Here is a 24216-nt window from a genome sequence, read left to right on the forward strand (position 1 = left end):
TATGAACACATGTACGATTCCAGTACAGGGCTGCCCACTTAAAAGTAGCCCAGAAAATGTTGTAGTGAGAAGGAACATTCTTTTATTGTTTAAATTACCTATCGACCTATCTATCTAGTTATCTATATATATGGTTATCTATCTAGTGATGTATGGACAACGGAGATTGAAATCGCCATGTTGTTGACAGGATGTCAAACCTTGTCAAACTTTGTGACCTGGTTAGTTTGGATCCGAACAGAGACTGGAAGTGACGTATCGCATGTCATGTGTTCCGGTCTGCACAAGTATGGGTGAGTTGGTTTTTGAGATGCCAAAGAGACAGAATGGGTTAAACAAGTCTTGCCAAATAGACATTAAGGATGTGAGGACAACAGTCTGTTACACAATAAACACAACCTATAAAGTTACATCCATCCATAGCCCTTGAGCCCCTGAAGAGGCAAAGTCCATCTACAACTTTCTAGATGCTTTTATAGCGAGGAGTTCTTTTTACAGGGTGAGGGTGCTGGCCCCACGCCCAACCTTCCCAGAAGGTACATACAGTGCCTAGCCTTCTCAAATGGTCACCCATCTTGTACTAGCCAGGCTCAACGTAGCTTAACTTCGGTGATCTGGCGACAACAGGTGTGTCAACGTGATTGTGCTGTACATTAGTTACATCCATGTGGTCTGTTTATGATAAGAACAAAAGACATTACAATGCAAACAGTATACATGTATATAGTAATTTAACAATAAATTTTAGTAATTCAGTAATTCCTTCACTGAGCAATAACCAGAAGGTTGCATGCACGACAATGGAGAAAGCAAAACTGCTTGCCCAGAGATTTACCTCCAATTCCACCTTATAGCCAACAAACAACTCCCTCACAAATTTCCCAAATTGCGGACTGAAGCCACATTAGAGGATGTAAAAAGGGCCTGATCTCATCTTTGCTATGCTAATTGAGAAATCTTCTGCCGAGCTAGCTCCCATACTTTCCAAGCTCTACAATAAATGTCTTGCTGAATCTTGCTTCCCTAATAGCTGGAAGATGGAAATATACTAAATATAATTAGATCCTTCTTAGACAATAGAAGCATACAGGTTGTCATTGACGGACATACATGCAAGCAGCATAACATTAATGCGGGAGTGCCTCAGGGGTCGATTCTTGGACCATTATTATTCCTGATATTCATAAACGAGCTCTCTGATAATATTGTGTGTATTTGCTGATGATACAATGCTCTATAATATGCATGAGGGAAGAAAAGATGTACATAAATCTAAGACAATGGCAGAATTGTTAGAAAATGACCTCCAGACTTTAGTGGAATGGGGCCATAAATGGATGGCAACATTTAATGCTAGTAAAACTAAGCTGCTCTCCTTTAACAAATACAAGATGCCTCTTCAACACCCTATATCTATGACAAATAGCACCCTGAGAATTCTACCTTCAAACTCCTCAGCCTAACATTTGCGGCCAATATGAACTGGAACAAAAACATAGAGGACATTGCAAAGGCTGCTGCAAAGAAGGTGGGTTCCCTCTATTGAGCTAGACACATCTGAGAGTATCCTGTACCTCTACAAAGCCATTATTCACTCATGCATCGAGTATTGTTGTCACATCTGGGTTGGTGCATCTACTACCAGTCTCTCCCTCATAGATATGGTCAAAAAAAGAATTGTCAATCTAATCGGTCCCACTTTATCAACTAAGCTCCAGCCCCTGTCCCATCGCCGCAATGTTGCATCACTGTTCCTGTTTTACAAATATTTTTATGGAATGTGTTCTGATGAACTCTTTTCACTTGTACCCCCTTGACGTACATATCCCTGACAAACCTGCTTCACTGTTGATGTCCCTAAATGCCAGAAAGCTTTCTATTCTAATAGTTTTTTCCCTCGAACAGCTAGACTTTAGAATTTCTTTCCTGCTGCTTGCTTCTCTGGTTGTACTGGTATGCAGAAGTTTAAATGTAAGATAAACAAATATCTTGTTAATCTTTCCTACACATGGCCCCAAATAGTAGCCCCTTACGTCCAAGTGGTGATATGCTTTGTAAGGGGTGAACATGAGTAAAAAAAAATTTTTTTTAAATAGAACCCTCAGCCATGCAAATATGTCACAAAAAGATGTATATACACACGTTTATTTAGTACCGGTGTACATCGGACATATAGACACTATCCACACCATCACTACATAACAATCTTATAAATTTGAAGGTCTCAATTAAGTTGGTCCATCATTTTTCTCTCAGTATTATAAATTGAGTTAAACATAAGAGTTGCATCTTCCGCTTGGTGCTGATTGTGAACCCATTTTTTGCCATTCCTTCCGATCCAGGTCATCTTGGTTGATGGACGCCCAACTGTTAAGAAATGTCCAATCAAAAACCATTTTCCATCCACTTTCTCCTTGGCTTTCCTCTGCCTCTTTTGTCTTCTAACATACCTTCAAAGCATAACTTTCACAGGCCAGTGTTTGATCGTTTCACATGGCCAAAAAGTTTAAGGGTTTTACTTTTGATTTTTTTCGAATAAAGCAGATAAGGAAATAGTTTGATGGTGGGTGGATATTTTGATTTTCTTCGATTAGCCGATTTTGAAACACCTAATGCAATTGGCTAGTTGTTAAGTCCATAAGAATTCTACCTATCTTCTTATTGAGATCGTATATGTGTACCCTTTAATTTCTTGTAAAATAATTTTTTGTGGCATTGCAAAAAATTCCTCAAATATGTGTTATTTTGGTTTGTTTTTTTTATTTAATAAATAAATTGTAGATGAAAAAAGTTGATCTGTTAACCATTTCTTTTTTTTCATCAAATAAATAAATTGTAAATGAAAAAAGTTGATCTGTTAACCATTATTTTTTCATCAAATAAATAAATTGTAAATGAAAAAAATTGATCTGTTAACTATTTTCTTCAAATAAATAAACGGTAGATGAAAAAAATTGATCTGTTAATCATTTTTTTTTTCATCAAATAAATAAACAGCAGATGAAAAGAGTTGATCTGTTAACTATTTTCTTCAAATAAATAAATTGTAAATGAAAAAAGTTGATCTGTTAACCATTTTCTTTAAATAAATAAATGGCAGATGGAAAAAATTGATCTGTTAACCATTTTTTTTTTCATCAAATAAATAAATTGTAAATGAAAAATAGTTGATCTGTTAACTATTTTCTTCAAATAAATAAACGGTAGATGAAAAAAATTGATCTGTTAATCATTTTTTTTTCATCAAATAAATAAATTGTAAATGAAAAATAGTTGATCTGTTAACTATTTTCTTCCAATAAATAAACGGTAGATGAAAAAAATTGATCTGTTAATCATTTTTTTTCATCAAATAAATAAACAGCAGATGAAATAAGTTAATCTGTTAACTATTTTCTTCAAATAAATAAATTGTAAATGAAAAATAGTTGATCTGTTAACTATTTTCTTCAAATAAATAAACGGTAGATGAAAACATTGATCTGTTAATCATTTTTTTTCATCAAATAAATAAATTGTAAATGAAAAAAGTTGATCTGTTAACTATTTTTTTTTTTCATCAAATAAATAAATTGTGGATAAAAAAGTTGATCTGTTAAACATTTTTATTTCTTAAATGAATAAATTGTAAATGAAAGATAGTTGATCTGTTAACTATTTTCTTCAAATAAATAGACGGTAGATGAAAAAAATTGATCTGTTAATCATTTTTTTTATCAAATAAATAAACGGTAGATGAAAAAAGAATTGATCTGTTAACTATTTTTTTTCATCAAATAAATAAATGATACATGACATTTAACCATTTTTTTTGTTTCATGAAATAAATAAATGGTAGATGACAAAAGTTGATCTGTTAACCATTTGCATGCACAGTGATCTACTGAACTAAATCTAAAATAATGTTTTTTTTAATTAGTTTTGCAAGATATATATCAACTATTATTTAGTCTGATTCTTATTCTGCTACTCCAAGTTAGTAAATAGCGTTGGCCGTTTTCCATGTTTAATTGTAAACATTCCAATACACCATGAGTTTTTCCCTTTTCATTTTTGTTTCTGTCCTCTTCTTCTCACTCTCTTCTACTCTCTCTCTCTCTCTCACAGACACACCCTCTCTTTTATTTTTGTGTCTTCTCTTTTTTTTTTTTTTTTTGGAGGTGTAATATATTCACAGGTGCATGTATTCATAGTTATATATCACAAGGTTAGTAACTAAAACACTAACATAATCACAGCCTTAACCTTTTTGGCATATAGTTACAAATGTATGAGTAGTAGTTGTGGTCACTACGTGTGTGCATATCTTCTATACTCCTATAAATTTAGAGTTTTTCGTGTATTAATATTCATATTAAAAACCCTTTTTTTCTATTTATTCAAAAACAGCAGATGAAAAGATATAGAGTATTCGAATCTATGCAAAACTTTATATTTGGGTTTTAGCTGGGGAAAATTAGTGCAAAAGTGTGAAAATTAAAAAAAATTGAATTTGCCATGTGAAGGCCGAACAATGGCATTATGAATATGCATGTTTAGCGTAATAGCTATTTGGTTCATGTCTTAATTTTTAGCCTTGCAGCAAACATGTCTTCATAGCTCAGGTGAAAGGAAAAAGTAAATTGTAAACTAAACGTTTTCGTCTTGATTCTTAGTAGTTGCACACAAGTCCTTTCTTTTTTTTTTTACTTTTTAAATCATTACTATATATTGGGTTCAGTATCATTCTGTATATGATATTTTGATTGCAGAAATTCCCCTCTGAACCAAATTAATGTACGTTTGCAACAACAGATGCCACATACAAATTTGTTATGGCTAAACTATTATCCACCATCTTATGTAACTTTAGAATGTCGTTTTAGACACATTTATACATTATAATAAAATCCTACATTGCATCCTAGGAGAAACATCATCACGATTGCCAACCTCTTTAGAGAAAGTATTTTTCCCTCTATATGTACAGTCCTCATAGCATCACCAGTTAACATTGGGAAGATATATCCACATTATAACTATGTTTTCAAGTTACCCTTCTTAACTGAACCATATACTCATAGATACACCATTATCTTTCCATCTCCCGCTCCAAAAGTATAATTTCTTCCTCTTGAAATTCCGGCAATTCTAATTGGCTGAGCTATGAATATTCTCATATTATGGATTTCTATTCTTTTATATATAAACGCACTGTTCTTACAATAAAAAAAAATGGCATCACTAAGAAACATTACTTAGCTCGACGATGTGCCTGAGACAAAAAACAAAACCGTTCCTTATTACTATTGTAACAAAGACAAATAATATTTACTATTTATAAATATTACACAAAACAACTTCTACGGTGAAAAAAAAATGTAAACATATTCACATCTACAGTAAACTTACACTTCCATTCTTTTGTTTACTCCACCGTGTGTCCGTACATACAAAACACACCTTCCATGTTTACATGCTTTCTATTACGATCGTCGCCGATTAAAAAATAAAAGTTTCGGCTATCTCAGCCACTGGAATCTCTGTCTCTCTCTCTCTCTAAATGTATATATATATATATATATAATTATGTAAAATATCCACATTTTAAAACTGTTAAACTATTTTTATGTTTACTTTTTTGCAATACACTTATAATACACAGATATAAAAATATATACACTTTTTGCATCCAATTACTTTTTTTCACATATCTTTGCAAATAATTTATTTCATTATTTATTTATGATATATTTTTTGCACCAACTTTACAATGCAAAGATTTAAAAATATGTAATCTTTTTGCATCCGTTGATTTTTTAAAGATTTTTATCGCATTTCTTTGCAAATGTTTAGATGTTTTTCATTTTGTGTTGCAATAACCCTTATCCCTGAGTGGCTTCCGGGCCTTGATAAGTGGTGATCTATGTGTAAAAAAAAAAAAAAAAAAAAAAATGTATCTCCATTGACAAACCTACTGTTGTGTTTGAAAGTTTAGATCTTACCGATTTTATCGACCAATTACTTACCCTATAGTTTGAACGTAAATTTAATTAATTAGGAAATTGAATTCGGTGGAGTATTTGATTTGCATTTCTTTTATGGACTAATTCTCGAAATTGCGCACACATTAACTTTTTTTTATGGTGGGGGGTAAATTTGTACATTAGATCCAACTCCACAATTTTCTTTAGATTGACACCTATAGGTTTTTCACAATGCTGAGTACAAAAATCTTATTCAAATTTTGTGAAGACAAGTACTTATAGAGATATAAAGACCTGTATCACGCACTGTAATTCAATGGCTGCCAGGTTTTTATGCACGGGCGATAAACAAATCTACTTTTCTCCTACCAACACTTCCACCCCTCATTTTTTTTTTTTTCTTTTTTTTTTTACAGCATTTGCGTGTGGCTATGCTGACAACGATTATCATGGTTACATATGGAGGGAATAATCCCCTCCCCCAAAAGGGGGTTGTTTACTACGAATACTGTTCTTTATATAGGAATGTTGGGTGTGTCTATTCCAAATGCTGGTCTTAAGATGAGGAGACTGGCGGTGTCTATTCCGAAAACCGTTCTTAACATTACAATACTCAAAGAAGTGAAGTGAAAAAAGTCGTAATTGTTTTGTTTTAAACATTAAAAGGATGACATAAAACTGGCATTTAATTTACGAGAGTTGAACAGAAGAGGAAGACTTGAACAACAAACGGAAACAGCTAGGACTGCTATCACTGATCTCGATCACTCTAAACAATTTATATAGAGTGAGAATTCCTAACTTCTAAAACTTCTGTTTTTACTTTCCATTATTATTCTAATAGACCATTTTTTTGTAATTTTATTCATTCATACTGATTTATGCATTCCCTTAATTGCTTTCTTTCCATTCAAAAAGTACCTGCATATTATCGACCCAAATCATAACTACTTGCCAGTGAAAGCCAGATTATTTCATTTTGGCCACGGTCGCCAGTGTCCACATTTGTTCAGGAATGGCAATGGCCACCAACAACAACCGTAGTTTACTTTTTGGCTAGGGAGAAGGGGGGGGGCAGGCTTCCATCAGGCAACACCGGTTAACGGGTCCTTCTAGTATATAATATTTTGATTGCAGAAATTTCCCTCTGAACCAAAGTACCGTAAGTTTGCAACAACAGATGCGACTTACAAATGTATTATGTCTACACTACTAGCCACTCTATGTAACTTTAGAACGCCATCACAGCTCATCAGTCCGGCTTGAGGCAATTGCCTGTCTAGCCACTCTGATAAGTTGTGAAACAGCGAAAAAGTACTGTATGTGAATGACTATATATATATATATGCCACAACGAGAAAAAAAAAAAAAAAAAAAAAAAAAAGCGGGAGAAAAATTCAAAGTTCCCCAAAGAGAAACAATGCGTTTGATGTTTCCTTTTGCCGGCACAAAGAAGGTTGACGCACCGCGATAGAGACGGCCTCCAAAATCTTTAAATGGTTTTTGGAGTCCGCTCTATGTAGCACCTCGAACCAATCTATTTTATATCTATCGGCACAGCATGGGTTGTCAACCAAATGCTGGCCAATAGCAGAGTCCAAGGCTGCAGAAGGAGGGAGACCTCCGAACCCCATCCTCCCTTGTCTGATCTTCGATGGAACATGCTGGTTTATACGAGTCAAAAGGTGCAAGGATGTTCGCCCAACATAACCAGCATCGCACTGGCATTTAAACTGATATACAATATTACTATTTTGGATGTAAGGCAAACTATCCTTGCGGAAAGACGGAAACCTTGCGTGTGGTATATACTACGAGACCTGCTTTTCCGTCTTTCCGCAAGGATAGTTTGCCTTACATCCATTAATTTTTAATGCCGTATCCCGAGGTGCTACTGTACTAGATTTATGTTATAATGCCTATTAATTCCTATTAATCACTTAAAAATGATTTTCTTTATAAAAATAAAACTACTTGATTAATTTACATGATGTTTGGAATATGATATTTTCATTTCGTCAGATTTTTCTTTATTTTTTGTATTGTTTTTTTTTATATAAGGAGAATTCTGGACAAGAATCGAATTTATTAAAAAGAAAAAAATTCTTCAAAATGAAAACCATCATTGCAAACCTACAAATTTAGTAAAATTACCAAATCAATCACTTTTAAATTGAAAAATTGTTTACAAGAAGTTTCAACTTCATCAGAAAACTCAAATCAACATTTCATAAAATCCTGCATTGATTGGAATGGAACGAAGTTGAATGGAGCTATGTCTGGGTGGATAACCTGGATGCAGCAGAACTGACATATTGCCCAATTATTTTAATACATGCACAAATTTTTTCCTCTCACAAAATTGCACAATATGTGCGTAAACATCAATATAATCAGGTTATGTCTGTCAGTTGATCCGTTATCCTTGTTTTCAATAACATTTTTGTTGGTCAGTCAGTTTAAAAAGCATTTTCATTGTTTGATTAGGCTTAGGCATTAAAAAGCATTTTTATTGTTTGATTAGGCTTAGGCATTAAAAAGCATTTTTATTGGTCGAATTTGAAAGCATTTTCATTCGTCGAACCTGCTTAGGTATTAAAAAGCATCTATATATTAATATGCTTGTCCGTACGGTGTCACGTCATCATCATCGCAAACATTAATTAATGTGAATTATCTCCCTTTATTGTTCAATCTTTATTAGTTAAAAATCATTAAACCCTTTTATTTCCCAAAACTTCCCAAACAAAAAAAAAAATATATATATATATATATATATATATATATATATATATACGAACTGTCTATTTATGTTTCCGGGTTATTTTAAAGACAATTATGCTTAGAAGGTATCGTTCCACAGTTTAAATAGTATAGCATTTTACTTACATTTTTAACGGTGTCTTCTGTAGTACGGAACGCTTATTCTATTTTATTCAGTAATAAATATATTTTTTACATTTAACGCTAGTTTTCATTAATCAATTATGTCATTTTTAAATTTGATCTCTATAAGAGGCTCTCTCCATTGAAGCTAAATTTGAAATAATGTTATCGTAGCTAAATGTGCAGATGTAAAGTGCACGTTTTAAAAATATTTTGTTTATAATTTTAATGATCACTGTTATTTATAAAAACTGTTTAACAGTTGTAAATCTTTCTTTTCTCCATCTAGTGCCACCAGATCAGGCTGTCTAGTGGCTTCCTGACACGAAATGCACCTACATTAAACTTCTGATTTTGTTTTCTATTCTCTTTTGTAAAACTTAATTATTTTTTACAAAAACAACAGCCCCTTTTGCCTTTCCCTTCCCTACTTCCCAACCCCGTCGGTGGAGCATTAGAATACACCGACTGTCCCTCTGCAGAGAGTAAAAGCCTCTCAAAGAGGCCACCTGTTGGCCATGGGTGGCGACCCGTAATGACTCGGAAAAGGATCCTGGTGGCTGAGCAGCTGATATTTAGGGAAATTAAAGATATCAGTTGCAACACTCCACTTTGGCCTCGTACAAGGCTAGACGGGTGGTTGGAGGGGCCCGATCCGATCAATCAGTTAGTTATGTCAAGCCCTAACACATCTTCTACTTTTCTATCAATTTCCTCTAAACCGTAACAAATACAGTTCTACCCTGTACCACTATAAACTATATACATATTTTCTCCTCTTTTCCATGTGTTAGAAGGCGGCAGCTACGGTCAAATGTGCCAAATGATTAAAGTTATGACATGGCTGTATAGTGCCGGAAGTTACCACAAATGACTTGGATTGTGTAGCTAAAGGATTATGGGTGCTCATGGCTCCTATTTGGAACATGTATACTGTTTATGTAGCCCTGGCATGACAAGGCGAATGGGTTTCCCCCTTAACATGCCCCAATATTGGACTCCGAAGTGGGTGGAGAGCATAAACAATGAATTTAAAATATATATATATACATATATGGCCAAGTATAAAAACTCCAAGCACCAACACGTCGACTCGGATAGTTCAGATACTGAACTACATCAAACATCCTCAAAATTTCCACCGAAGAAACCATAATAACTGACTTATCACCGTTTATTATACATAAAATTATATCGGCATATATTACCCCCAAAAATGTAAAAACTTAAAAAAATAAAATCCTACTGGTGGAAGTTGAAAGAGAAAAACATGCCACTTTTGTCCTTGGAATGAAAACTTTCCACAACATAAATATCAAAACTTATCCACACAAGAATCTGAATACACCCAAAGGTGTAGTAAAATCGAAAGACCTCTCAATGTGCACTACTGAAGCGATAACAAAACTTAAAAACCAAGGAGTAATAAACATTAAAAGAATTGCAATAAAAAAAAGAGAATCAGACTATACATACGAACACTTACATTATGCAGTTTGATAGACCCACTATCCCAAAAGAAATCAAAATTGAGTTCAACGTTGAAAAAGTTGAACTCTTTATTACTAAACCCACTTCGGTGCTTTAAATGCCAGAAGTTTGGGCACCATGAGGGGACGAGCAGTGTGTGGCAGATGTGGCCAGAGAGATCCAGACCACACTGTCAATGACTGCAATCTTGATTGCAAATGTGCAAATTTTGGAGAAAACCATCCTGCTTATGCATGCAGAATCTCGAAGCCAGGAAAATAGTAGATGGATACATGAAGGAAAAGACGTACTCTCAAGTCACCTCAAGTTGTATATCATCCAACATCACTAACCAAGACTCCAAATACGAAATACTAATAAACAAATTGTTACAATTGGGACCAAACGACTGGCCCAAATTTATAAATGAAATCAAACCAAACATATCATCAAAAATTAATCATTGCATTAAATCATCAACTAATGTTACCAATAAAACAAATTTTCAACCAAAATCAGAACGTCCAAGAAAACAAAGTCGATCAAAAGAAAGATGACAAAAATCCCCAGTACGTCATGCAGATGCTGAAAAAGACGAAACTAAGGAAAAACAAAATCTGTTAAAAGAAAGACCACACAGGTCACCAATACGTCTCCCCCCCCCCCCCCGTGGTGAAAAAAACACACACTTGAAAAACAAACAAAAAATATATCTACAAAAAAAACAAAATAATATAAAGAAATTACCGCAAACAGAAGCCACTACTATTACTACAAATAGATTTATGGAATTAAAAGACATAGAAACTGAAGTCCTCAAACCAAAAAAAAAAAAAAATCCTCATGAATTACAAGAAAATCCAATGGAATTGCCTTGGATTGAAGGCAAATTACAATGAAATTTTATTGTTGCAAACCAAATTTAATCCTTTGGTTATTTGTCTCCAAGAAACCTTCCTTAAGAATGAGGACAATTTGAATATAAAACACTATCAACAATATAACTACATTCATAATACAGGACTTAATAATACTGTAACCCTTTTCCTCCTCCCATTGCAAAACCTAATCATATTCTGCAAGGCAGAGAACAAAAATGACAAAATCCACTATAAAACATCCAAATCAAAAGATTGAAAATACAAGGAGCTTGAAGAATAAAAATCTCATATAAAATAACTGGATACAACATCGAATACTATTCCCAAAATAACTGGATTCGGCATTAAATAACCCACAAAGGATTGATATGCCGTTAAACAAAACCAAAAACAAAATTTTTTAATTCTTTTCTCCATGCTCTCAAAAATGCGTTTCATTTAATGTCATTTTTTAATCTCCATGCGACTTATAATCTATAATCGCACAGGTGTCCTTATCTTGGTTGCTATAGACATAGACAATATTTTGCCAACTGTTTCTTTTTTCAGATCAGTTGTGTTTCCTTAGTCTTTATTATGGCATATCAACCCTTTTTAGATAATTTAATACCAAATTACAATTTATATTTTCAAAAGAATTCATATTATATGATAAAATCAACAAATGTTATTATTTTACCCCTAACTTTGTAGACTACTGGGGGATGCCCTTTTCTTTTCCCTGCAACCTCTTTCCTACAGAAGAGGCGTTGCAAGATTGTCTCTGCTCTATCTGAGCTCCAATCTATAGTCCCCCTTGCCAAACTGTCACAAAAAAACACTCGTCCAGTTGACATCACTATCGATTCCTCTCCATTTCCCTCATTCTTTATCTGTGCCTAAATCTAAATGTAGGTTCCATGAACAAAGCGTCTTTCTTAGAACTACACGCATGTGGAACTCTCTTTCGTTTCCCTGTTTTCCAGCTGACTACAATATGGTCGTCTTCAAATCCAACGTAAACAAATTCTTGATGAGTTGTCCCTTTAAGTAGCTTAATTTGCCAAAACATAAACAAGTTCTTGATGAGAGTAATCCAATTTACCAAATTTCCACTACTAACGATTACTATGATATTGTCCCATTGACTTCCGTTCACTCATTAACCCTTATCTTCAAGTGGCCTCCGGATCCTGATAAGTGGTGACTCCTTTAAAAAAGAAAAAACAACTGAAAAAGAGGAAATTGTGGATTCATGCCTTTCTCAAAGTACATGATCAAAGCAGATCCGCACGATGTAAACTCTGCATAGCTTATTTCATATTCTGAAATAGTGTCCATTAATTCAATCAAGCATCATAGATTGTACAATGGCTAAAACATTGTGACTATAACAACCAAGATTAAGATATTATGCCAATTGTGAATAATTGTAAAATTTTTTTTTTTTTTTTTTTAATCTTTAGCATAAAGATGCACAAAAGGTTGAAAGGCACTATGTGTTTTTATTTTTTGAATTCTTATTTAAGATTTTTTTTTTTTATACTTATTTTTTTCTTTTAGAATGTCTTTATCTTTTAATTGTTCATTTTAAGTCTTTTGGGTTCACTTTTCAGCAATTTTTATTTCCTTCTTCAAACACCATATTTGAATCTGTCCAAAATGAATGTGTTATACTTTTTGATTCTGGGTTTGTATTACAATCCACAGAGGTACGAAAAAGTGATAAAAGATTAAAAATATATAACAAATAAATGTTATCAAAGGCAAAATAAGTTACTCTTCTACCTATCTGGAAAAGTTTTTAGTGGTTTTACTCACTTTAAAACGTATAATTGGTTTAAAATCATACAGTGTTTATGGATAGGTGAGAACAAGATAAATGATCCCCTAAATATGTAATGTTTGGAAAATGAGTTAAAACTAAAAAATTATGCAAAATACTGTTAGAAACCCACCGAATATATGTCATTGTAACATATATTCGGTGGGTTTCTAACAGTATTTTGTATAATTTTTTTAGTTTTAACTCATTTTTCAAATTTCATGTATTTAACAGCCAGCTTGCCGCCATTTATCTTGTTCGCATCTATCGATAAACAATGTATGATTTTCGAACTGATTAACGTTAAAAAGTGAGTAAAATCACTAAAATTTTTCCAGTTAGGTAGAAGAGTAACTTATCTTGCCTTTAATAGCATTTATTTGTTATATTTTAAAATTTTTGACGACTTTTTCGTACCTCTGTGGATCGTAATACAAAGTGAAGATTCTTAGGCTTACACCTTTCACTTTCATTAAAGCTTACATAATAAACAGTTCCTTTAAGTGAGAGCACCATTTCCTTTTATTTGCAGCAGATCTTCTCGTTATAATCTCCCTTTCAAAATAACTCCACAATACTCATTTTAATTGTATCTGTTAATCCATGACAAAAAACACACACACACACACACACACACACACACACACACACACACACACACACACATTGAGGGATCTGTCAGTAAAGAAAGCATTATTTGTTCTTTCAACTTTCTTTTTTTCTTTTTAAGATCTTTATGTTTGAATTGTGCTCAGCTTTAAGGTTTATTTAATTATAGCCATTTGAATACGAGTAAACTTTTCTTTTCATCATCAGATCCCATTTTAATCCTTACAAAATAAATCCATCATAAACTATTTAATTGTACACGTTAATCCGTAGAAGGATTATGAGATCTTTACTGGGAAAGAAACGGTTTTCATTTCAATGAGGTTGCTCTGTCCATGTTGATATTATCATAATAATAATGATAATAATAATAATAATAATATCCAAAATCCTGGGATGTGATAAGGAAAACGATTCTTTAATAAATTTGTTCTTGTTGCATCCTTCCTACCAAAGTAAATAAGACAAACAAAAGTGAGGTAAGTTTGGTGCTTAAAACTCGTTTTAAGTTCTCAAATTTTAGTAAGAAAATAAACTGAGGGCATCTCGTAAGTTGTGTGTGTGTGTGTGTGTGTGTGTGTGTGTGTGTGTGTGTGTGTGTGTGTGTGTGTGTGTACACAGCATTGTAGATGCTAGTTCGATGTATAGTCCTTGTCAGGAATACTTTCTGTTATAGAGTTTGGTTTAGGTACAGAACAAGAATAAAGTTACAATTAAAATAACGTCTAACGATCTTAGGTTGGAAGTGAAATAAATTATTACATCCAATTGACATGTTTTGAATATCATAATTTTTCATGTTTTCCTTTGGTTTAAGAATATATAAGAATATAAATGAACAATGTTACTTGAAAGTTACCGTTCCATTTCAGTTCAAGTCAAAAATTACTTTCTAATCGACAGTTTAAAGGATTCTAAATCACGTTCTAATTACAAAATAAACAGATGAGAAACGCTTTGTTACTTGTTGATAATAAGTTTAAATGGATGATTGTTCAAAATTTGAAAGTAATTTCAACATCTTGAATTATGGATTAAAACAAAATAATTTCTTGCTTAAATTAACGTTTTAAAGCAACAGTCGAGTATTTTGTTTTATTTGTGTTGCTAAACCAAAGGAAAACATTGTCTCAAAAGCGGTTCATATCAAGCAACTCATTTATTGTGTTGTATTTCTTGCAACCATTATTATTATTCAATCGTGACTGCATGCCAAAGATGCAAGTCACTGATAAATAGTTGGATCACATCTGGTGAAAAATTAAAGCCAACAGCAGATTGTTTATAGTTTTTTTTGGGGGGGGGGAGGGGCCTCATGTTGTTAACAGATGAATGACTGTCCATAATGCAACCACTTTCAACAGTTTTTCTTTCATTAAAGTGATCTTAGTTCAACGTTTATTTGATGCATCATTATTATTTGTACTTGTTGTCTCCTTTGAAGTGTTTCTTATAGGCAGACACCAGCCATTGTTATCGCCTTCACCTGTTGCTTAGTTATACTGCGTTGTTGATACGTTACTCTGTTAGCTATCATAAATTATTCTGCCAGATTTTTGCACAAGTAAGGCAATCTTTACTAGCATTCGGGAACTTCCAAGTTTTCTGTTTCTGGCTCGGGATCAACATCCATTTTTGTGTCTGTATCTGCGTCTAGTTCCTGCAATTAATAGAAAATAAGAGTCACTACGTTTTTGAATTTTTGAGATGAAGATTGATTATTCGTATTGGATTCTTTGAACTACTGTTCTCATCTTGAATGTTATTTTTAACAACGTTTTGGTTGATGTGCCCTTCTTCAGGTATACCTTGTCGAACTTGGGAATCTTTCTGTTGAACTCGGAGATCTGCAGAGAATTTCAAACAGAACTCTTTATTTAATTCATGGGAATAGCATGTTCTCGTTCTGTCAGCCATGGCTGGGTAGAAATCTTAAGTAATTTGCAATTGTATTTTGAGTGCCACCTGCAAGGACTCGTGGTGTAGTGGATGAAGTATGTGGTGAAATTCAATTGTAAAGTTATATTTCTTTTGAAAGTTGAAAGTTCAATCCTCAGTGTGAGCGACAGGATACACCTAAAAAAGGTTGTAGGTTGCATCGACAGATGTAACTTCCAACCCTTTTCAGGTGTATACTTTTTTTCAACAGAAATGTTGTGAAAAACACTGGAGATGAGAATAGCTGTCCAAAGAATTCAAATAATACAAACACGAGTCACCTTTTACATAAGAGGAAATTTGTCTATAATAGAAATCAATATTGGTAACAGAACAGTTGTCCGGGATCAACAAATCTAGATTATGATATAACATTTTCATTATCAACATAATTTCTCTTAATATTGTGAAAGCGGGTGGGGGAAGGACAAAATTACCTGAAATCAAGAATGTCATTGTGTTTCCTTCTATTCAGAGTTGTCCAGGAGTAATAAATATTAAATTACTTTTAAAAGGGATAACTCCAGTCTATGAAATGCATTTTTTTTCTGCATATTTTAAAAAACAAAAAGAAAGGAATGAGTTGGATGGGAAATAAAGAAAACGTCAAGGATAAGGACAGAAAGAAGGGAGAGGGAGAAGGAGGGGAAGATGTTATGCACGTTATTTAATTTCTATGTAGTTTTATATGACCTTGGGCAACGCTGACTAGCCCTGCTTGCAGAAAATAAGAGTCATCTTTCATATAAAAGAGGAGGTTTGCACGTCTATGACAGAAATCAATATGGTAACTAAAGATTTCAGTATGGACTATATCAATGGTTAATTATTATGACGAAGCTAATGCCACCAGTAAAATTGTAAGTTTATTTGGAAATCCTACAGTCTTGATATTGTAACAGAATATTGAAAAGAAAAAAAAATGAAATCGCATTTCAGAGAAACTCAAAACGAAATATGACATTTATTCCTTTAAGAATAAAACATGAAATATCAAATTATAAATTACAAAAAACTAAACTTAATTATTAAATAATAAAAACCAAGAATTTATACCTAAATGCAAATATATACATAAATATTTGCTTTGTTATTACTTACATTTTTCTCTTTCTTGTCATTGAATTTTTCTTTCAGTGCTGCAAAATAAAGAAAAAAATGATTAATATCGAAATAATTTGATTTCCTTTCATGCATCCGTATTTAAAATGATCGAATGGATTTATAGGATGAGTGCAGAAAATAGAATAGTAGGACGGACTGGTCTTTCTGTCATTTGATGTTTCAGACGATTGTCATCATCTTAGTTATTATATTATAATAAAGGGCAAGAGATGTTGTGAACATGATAACAGCGAAAATGAGGACAAGACTCTCGAAACGTGTTGTGAATAATTGTTTTTCTAATTTTGTTTAGCAACCGGTCTGAGAAATTCTTGACAATGTGAATTCAAAACTAGTCACTAAAGCAGTTTGATATTTCCTTCAAACTTGCCCTGCTAAATTTTGTGATAACACTGATGCCAGGCATCACATGCCGTTGCCTTTCTCAAGAACAACATTACTGTGCACATATTATTTAGTTTATTCAGACAACTGTGTTCATGTCATAATAGAAAGACTAAAAATCTGAAAACAAAAATAACTTTAAAGCTTCTAAAAAATTCATACTAGAATTTTCTTCAAGGACTCACAGCGTAATACAGAAAAAAAAAATGATGAGTAATAAGCAGTTCTCAGTGACACTCTTTTGGAGGGTGACGGTTCAATCCTCAGTGCAGGCGGTATTAAAATAACACTCCTCACTTACTTAAGACTTCTTTCCACCTATGGCCAATAGAACAAGAACAATCTACTCTCATGGATAAGATAAAGGTTCCATACAGATTCCAGAGTTTAATAAGACTCATTTGAAAAAGATCAGAGGTTACGTCAGCTGAAATATTGTGAGAATAATGTCCAAGACGAGAACAGTAGTAGTCCGATTAATCTAAATAAACAATTTTCATCTCAAAAATTCCAAAACGTCAATGTAAATGTGTCACATATTAATTGTGACTTTGTATTTAACGAATACTTGTTTGCATTTGATGTACAGGTTTCAACAGAACTAAACTGAGAGACAAGGTCTTTCTCTTAGCTATTCCACTTGTGGATGAATATATGTGTGTGTGTGTGTGTGTGTGTGTGCTGATTCAATCTACATGCATAGTTCATCTCCCCACTCATAAATCTGATCATATTGATGAAGATGCTAAAGACTTCATCAAACGAATACCCAGAGCTAGACCGTGTGAAATAAAAAAAAAAAAAAAAAAAAAAAAATGGTGTGTTAGTGTTAGAAATATTAAATCCTTGGATCTTGATGAATTTGTAAGCAGAATTTCAGTTCACCCTTAGCACATTTTTAACAAAAAAAAAAAAGAAGATAGTTTCTGTATTGGACTGAATTCTATCGCACTTCATATGAGAGGTTAGCCCAGGATTTGCCAACCATACACATTTATATGTAGAAGTAGATCATTGGTTTGCATTGTTTCTGCCATGATTACTATATTTCCCTTTCGTGCAAATTACTTCAACTCCACATATCTTGAAATCATTTTTTTTCTCTCTCTGGTTGTTGTCCTCCAAGACATTAGAGATCAGCAATGTTGTACGATTACAGTAAAATGTTCAGTTACATATAATTTATTATTGTTATATTCAGCATTTTTGTTAATCCAAAGTCTACCAACTTAATTCGGTTTTGTTCTGATTTTGAGAGGTTAATACATACACACATACGTATAATTTAATGCTACTTACATAACATTAATGACATATGGTCTTCTGGCTTCTGTCCAGGAAGCCTGCAAAAAGAAAAAAAAAGTATAATGAAATGTAATTATTTGCTTGAATAATGATGCAACATCACACAAACTATTAAAAGTTATATATATATTTATATATATATATATATATATATATATGCAGCACAATCATGTTGATACTGATGAGCCTGGCCAGTACCAGATGGGTAACCATTTGAGAAGGTTAGGCGTTGTATGTATCGTGCTGAATCATAGAAATTACCAGGTTGGTATCTGGAGGCGTGTTTAATTCACTGGGAGAGATGCGCTCCTGAATAAACTCACCTGGTGGGTAAGCAATAAGGTGGTACTCCACATAATGGTGTACTGACAATCTGCTGCAAGATGCCTTCCTGAACCTGCAGATTAAGCACTTTTGCCACAGCGAAAAGTGATGTACGTAAGTGTGTGCGACACAAAGTTGCGCCTCGTGGATCACCTAAAACACTTTATAGTGGTGGTTGGATTAATCCTAATGAGCAAAATGTATACTCGTATCCGAGTTCTGCCAATGACGACAGTATATAAATATAAATGCTTTGCATTTAGGTGTTTATTAAAGGTACCAAGGTTTTGCCCCACTGGGTCATCTGGAATTTTATAAAAATTCTAATTTAAAATGAACTGTATGGGACTCCTTAGTCTTTATAAATGCTGAACATAAAAAACAATATTGAATAATAAATTGGACTTTATTGCAGTTTTAAAAGATTACCGCTCATCAGAAGTGTATTAGTAAGTTTTAATAAATGTCCAATGGAAATCCTGTGAAACTGCAATAAAGTATTAAATTGTAATTATTATTGTTATGAATCTCTACCTGAAAAGAATATTAATCCATTTGAATTAGTACTGTTCCGAATTTGACTAATTGATTTTCATGTCACATTTAATTATGTGTTATATTTTAATCTGAACCTATGTAATGTCGATTTCTATATGAGAGAATGATGAGGTATTCCATACCAACCGAAGCAACATTCACCCTGGGTGAGTTGAATCGGCACCCTCCGAGAGAGGAAGTTTCATGGGAATATCAAATAAAGAAGTGATCTCCAGTTGCTTGTATATCACTATTAGGGAAGATGACGATATCAGGTTTTTGTAGTTTTTGCAGGGAGATGTTGATGTTGAACATGCAGCGCCTGCCATTCCCAAATGGTTACCCATCTGGTACTGATGAGGCTCAATGTTGCTTAACTTTGGTGATCCAATGAGAACCAGGGTGATGATTATGTGTTTCATATAATCGTGAAATGCTTAACAATGTACGCATGACAAAGTTGTTGTTAAAATTTGATCGTTCATTAAAACCTTATAAGGTATATAGATATTCCCATGAAACTTCTGCCTTTGGAAGAAACGTTTACCCTGTCTAGGGTGAGTGCGGCTTTGGTCAGTATGGAATGCCCCAGCATTCTCTCATATCGACATTACATAATCGTTTGCTTTTCGAAATGATCTTTTAATAGTTACAAGAACATGTGGGGGGGGGGCATGAGTGTGATAATGGATACTAATACAGACTATGGAGTTACATCTATTGTCTTCACTTACACTGTAATACAACTGTTAAAGGTATGACTCTTTCCGATGTACGGATGAAATAGAAACGTGTTCGATGAATTGTTGCGACTAGATCTCAACATTAACTGTATAAATAATGGTACTTACATGAACATCGTTTTTCGGTCTAAATGTGCTAAATGTCTTTTAGGTTTTGGTGATTCATCATTCTTTGGTAAATCATCTGCAAAAAAAAAAAAAAACGTAAGAAAGTTCGAGAAAATTGAATGAACTTTGTGAAATAGAATAGTTTTAGCAGTGTACCTGACAACCTGTGACCCGTTAGGTCAGCCTTTGTACATTGCACATCAAGTTATACAACTGTGAAGTTAAGTAGTGTTTTAAAAGTACATTTAGCAGTTTATGAAAATATTGCGTTTGATTTAAAAACAAATGTTTTTTTTACTCTTAAACTATATAAATTTATATAAAATCGGTGCAAAATTTTTAGTGATTCAAAATTTCATCATGAAAACGAAAAACTGTATTTTTGAAAATATTTACTCATAATAATAATGACCTGTGTCTCTCTATAACTATCTATCAACGAACTTATAAATACTTTGCTTATGAATTCTTTTGATATTAATATGAAATATTAATCAAATTCATGTTCAATCTTATCTCGTAATTCTAACTTAACGTCATTTAAATGGTTTTGTAATCCTTAAAATAAGTGATAATCTGAGGGAGTTAGGTCAGGAGAATATGTAGGATCGAGCAAGATTTCCCAACTAAATTTTCCTCTGATATCTTTGATCAGTAATACTGTGTGAGGACAAATATTATCATGATACTCCCTTCATGTTGATTAAAGGAAATCATTTTCGTGTCAATATGAGTGAGAACCTTGCAGAAAAAAAATGAATGATGCTTTATTAATCTAAAAGAAAAAGTTATAAATTAATCATGGTGATATGTTTAAATAATGACAATATGCATGTAACAACTTACAATCGTTTAAAATATTCATTCTACAAACCATAAAACAATTTTGCACCAAACTGATAGGAAAATACCCGTTCTAGGATGGGTATAAGCAAATATATACATGTATATATGTATATATTGCATTTTTATGTGCACATTTTCATACTTGGAAACATATGTTGCAATAACGCAAAATCATTTGCAAAGGTTATTGAAAGAGGTGGAATGTGTTGGAAATCTGGGGAGACTTTTGTCATTTAGACTCCAGAGAACACCACTGGTTATTATCGACAAGTACTCTGAGATGATGCGCTGTGTGAGAACACCTAATGAGTAAATAATTTCTTTTTTGGCTCGGACAAGCCAAAGCAAAAAGTAAACATTTTGTAGACAACAAATTATCAGTATGCATCGAGAGTGAAATCAGAAACCACTGTATTACCTTGTGTTACATTTGGAAAATATGTTGGATGGGTGACGGGCAACGCCAAAAAAAAATATTGGATGTTGGTGCACACATGCAATGCAAGAAACCGGGCAATTGCTGAGCGATGACGTAAACTTATATTCCGATCGAGAGTTAGGGTCGTGGAAAAGGACCTAAAAATGGAAACTATGGGACGTTCTACATTTTAACCTGGATTGGAATTGTGTCTGTGACCAAAACAAAAAGAACAATTGAATTCCAATTTATGGATATAAAAAAAAAGTAGGCTGATAACAAAGAAAATGAGAGAGACAGACAGAGAGAGAGAGAGAGAGAGAGAGTTGACAACGACCAAGCAGTGAAGATATTTTCTTCACTGGCCGCACCCTTCGCACCCCTCAATAGCGACTACTCATCACTTTATTGCTGTTTGTCAATTTGTAAATAAAGCTAAGTTGTTTATGTTATTCGTTCGTCTGCTGTCTTTGAACCAACAGCGTGTATATAATTTCGCACATATTTGACAAAAGTGCGACCCGAAATTATATAGACACTACAAAAACATTAGATAACTGTTATTCGACTATATAACAAATATATTTTATGCATAATAAATTTAGAATAGGTATAAGGTATAATATTTATATATACGGCACAAGTATAATTATTTATGTATACGTCCCAATCACGTTGACACACCGGTTCTTGCCAGATCACCAAAGTTAAACAGCGAGTCTGGCCAATACCAGATGGGTGACCATTTGGGAAGGGTAGGTGCTGTATCTACTGTGCCAAGTCGTAGAAATTTCCAAATTGGTATTTGGGGCACGTTTAACTCCCGGGGTGGGGGTGGGGGGATACATCCCCCCTCCCCCAAATCAAGATTGAAAGCAACAGGAAACTACCATCTTTACCATGGCTCTACAATTTGGAGAGCTGTGGTCGCCGATGCCGTTAAAACAGCAGGCCTGCTGTTAAGTTGTTGAATATTATTTAAAAGTTAAAATGTCTTCATTGACATTAATGAAAAAAAAAAAAATGGGCAGAAACATTTTTGTATTTTCAAATTAAAAAATTATGATTTTATTCTGAAAATTGTTTAAATTCTGATGCCTTTCTCTTTAAATCTAAAAAGTTGAATTAGTTAACTTTTTAGCATAATTAAAATATCCTCGGTTATCCCTTTCTCAAAAATTTTAGCCATACAATTTTTGGTACAATAAGAATATCTTATAAATGTATATTTTATAAATATTATCTTATAAATGTACATCTTATAAATATTATACCTTTGCTGTCTGTCATATGAACGCTGGTTTCATTGCTTTCGTGGTGGCCGGAGTCCCTCTTGACTAATTTGGCTGCCGTCGGTTCAACTGTTGGATCAATTTGAAAGAAAATGTTCTCGGCTTTTCCCGCTTCTTTTTCATGTTGTTCTTTGCCTTTTTTCAATTCCTCTTTATTTAATTCCTCTTTCTCTCGTTTTATCTCATCTTTCTCACGTTTTAATTCCTTCTCCTTCTTCAATTGTTTCTCTTTCTCTCTCTTCACCTCGCTCTCTTTTTCTTTCTTCTTTTCTTGCTCTTTTTCTTTATTTGTTTTTTCTTTCTTTAGCTCCTCTTCTTTTGCCTTCTTCCCTTCTTTCATCTTCTCATCCTCTTTCAGCTTCCTCTCTTCTTTTTCCTCTGCCTCTCTCTTCAGCTTTTCCTTTTCTTTCTCTTTTTCTTCCTTTATCAGTCTCTCTTCCACCTCTTTTATTCTCTTCTCTTCTTCCTCTTTTATTTTTTTCTCCTCTTCTTTTATTTTTTTCTCCTCTTCCTCTTTTATTTTTTTCTCTTCCTCTTTTTTCTTTTCCTCCTCTTCCTTTTCTTCCTCTTTCTTCAGCTCAACTTCCTCCTCCTCTTTCTTCAGTTCAACTTCCTCTTTCTTCAACTCAACTTCCTCCTCCCCATCTTTATCAGTTTCATCTTCTTTCATTTCCTCTTTTATCTTGATTTCCTCTCCTTGGCTCGTTTCATCACTACTGCTGCTCATAACATCAAGCATATTATTTTCTGACGATTCCGCAGACTTGATATTCTCTGTGTCACTCACTGACATCGTCTCCATCGTCGTCTCCTCTGTTTTTTTCTCCGTTTTTTCAACTCCATCAGTTGAATCTTCCAATTTATTATCAACTTCATCCTTTGCATTTTGGTTTGGCAATGGAAGCGGAATTGGTGTTTTCTTCTTCTTCTTTGAGTCCTGTTTTCCAAACTGGCTCTCTGCCTGGTGAAAACTGTGAACGGTGCTTTCCCAATCTGACATAGTTATCTCCATCTAAAATATAAAGAAAAAATAAATTTAGTACTAATAATCACATATAAACAAGAAAAGGTGGGTTCCCTTTACCATGCTAGAAAATTACTCACACTGAGAACATTCTATATCTTTACAAAGCTACAATTTGCACATGCATGGAGTATTGTCACTGGGTTAGTACATCTAACACGAGTTTCTCCTCTCAGAAAGGGTCCAAAAAATAGTTTTAAATCTAATAGGTGCCACACAATTGGCTAAGCTCCAACCACTGTCCCATCACCACAGTGTTTATCTCTGTGTTCGTTTTACAAGTTCTTTAATGGAATTTTGTGCTCCCTTCTACGTATATACTACCAACTAATCTGAAAAGCAGCAAAATCCCACCCCTTCACTGTTGAGATTCCTAGATGTCAAAAAGCTTTCTACAGTAATAGTTTCTTCCCTCGAACGGCTAGACTTTGGAATTCTCTCTGTGTTTCCTGCTTCCCTGACTGTACTAACCTGTAGAAGTTTACACATAATGTGAATAGACATCTCGCTGCTCAACTCCCCACAGTCGTCTGTTAGACATGATCCCAACTAGTTT

The 24216-nt window shown here is 33.5% G+C and overlaps 2 protein-coding genes across 3 annotated transcripts in view; one reads left to right on the forward strand and one right to left on the reverse strand.

The window, feature by feature from the left end:
* LOC145295853 (set1/Ash2 histone methyltransferase complex subunit ASH2-like) overlaps window positions 1-24216 on the forward strand; it is a 417474-nt gene that overhangs the window by 204902 nt on the left and 188356 nt on the right. The window lies entirely within an intron of this gene.
* Window positions 14917-24216, reverse strand: part of LOC145295852 (uncharacterized) — a 70443-nt gene continuing 61143 nt past the window's right edge. The window contains exons 6-10 of the mRNA XM_080141579.1: window positions 22619-23648; window positions 20081-20156; window positions 18363-18406; window positions 16656-16693; window positions 14917-15276 (exon numbers count right to left, since the gene is read on the reverse strand). Coding sequence (XP_079997705.1) covers window positions 15196-15276; window positions 16656-16693; window positions 18363-18406; window positions 20081-20156; window positions 22619-23648 — 1269 coding nt within the window. The 3' untranslated portion in view covers window positions 14917-15195. The remainder of the gene's footprint in view (window positions 15277-16655; window positions 16694-18362; window positions 18407-20080; window positions 20157-22618; window positions 23649-24216) is intronic.

The sequence above is a fragment of the Euprymna scolopes genome, chromosome 16 (genome assembly GCF_053919585.1).
Source record: "Euprymna scolopes isolate OS-2025 chromosome 16, ASM5391958v1, whole genome shotgun sequence".
In the NCBI taxonomy this organism is placed as follows: domain Eukaryota; kingdom Metazoa; phylum Mollusca; class Cephalopoda; order Sepiida; family Sepiolidae; genus Euprymna; species Euprymna scolopes.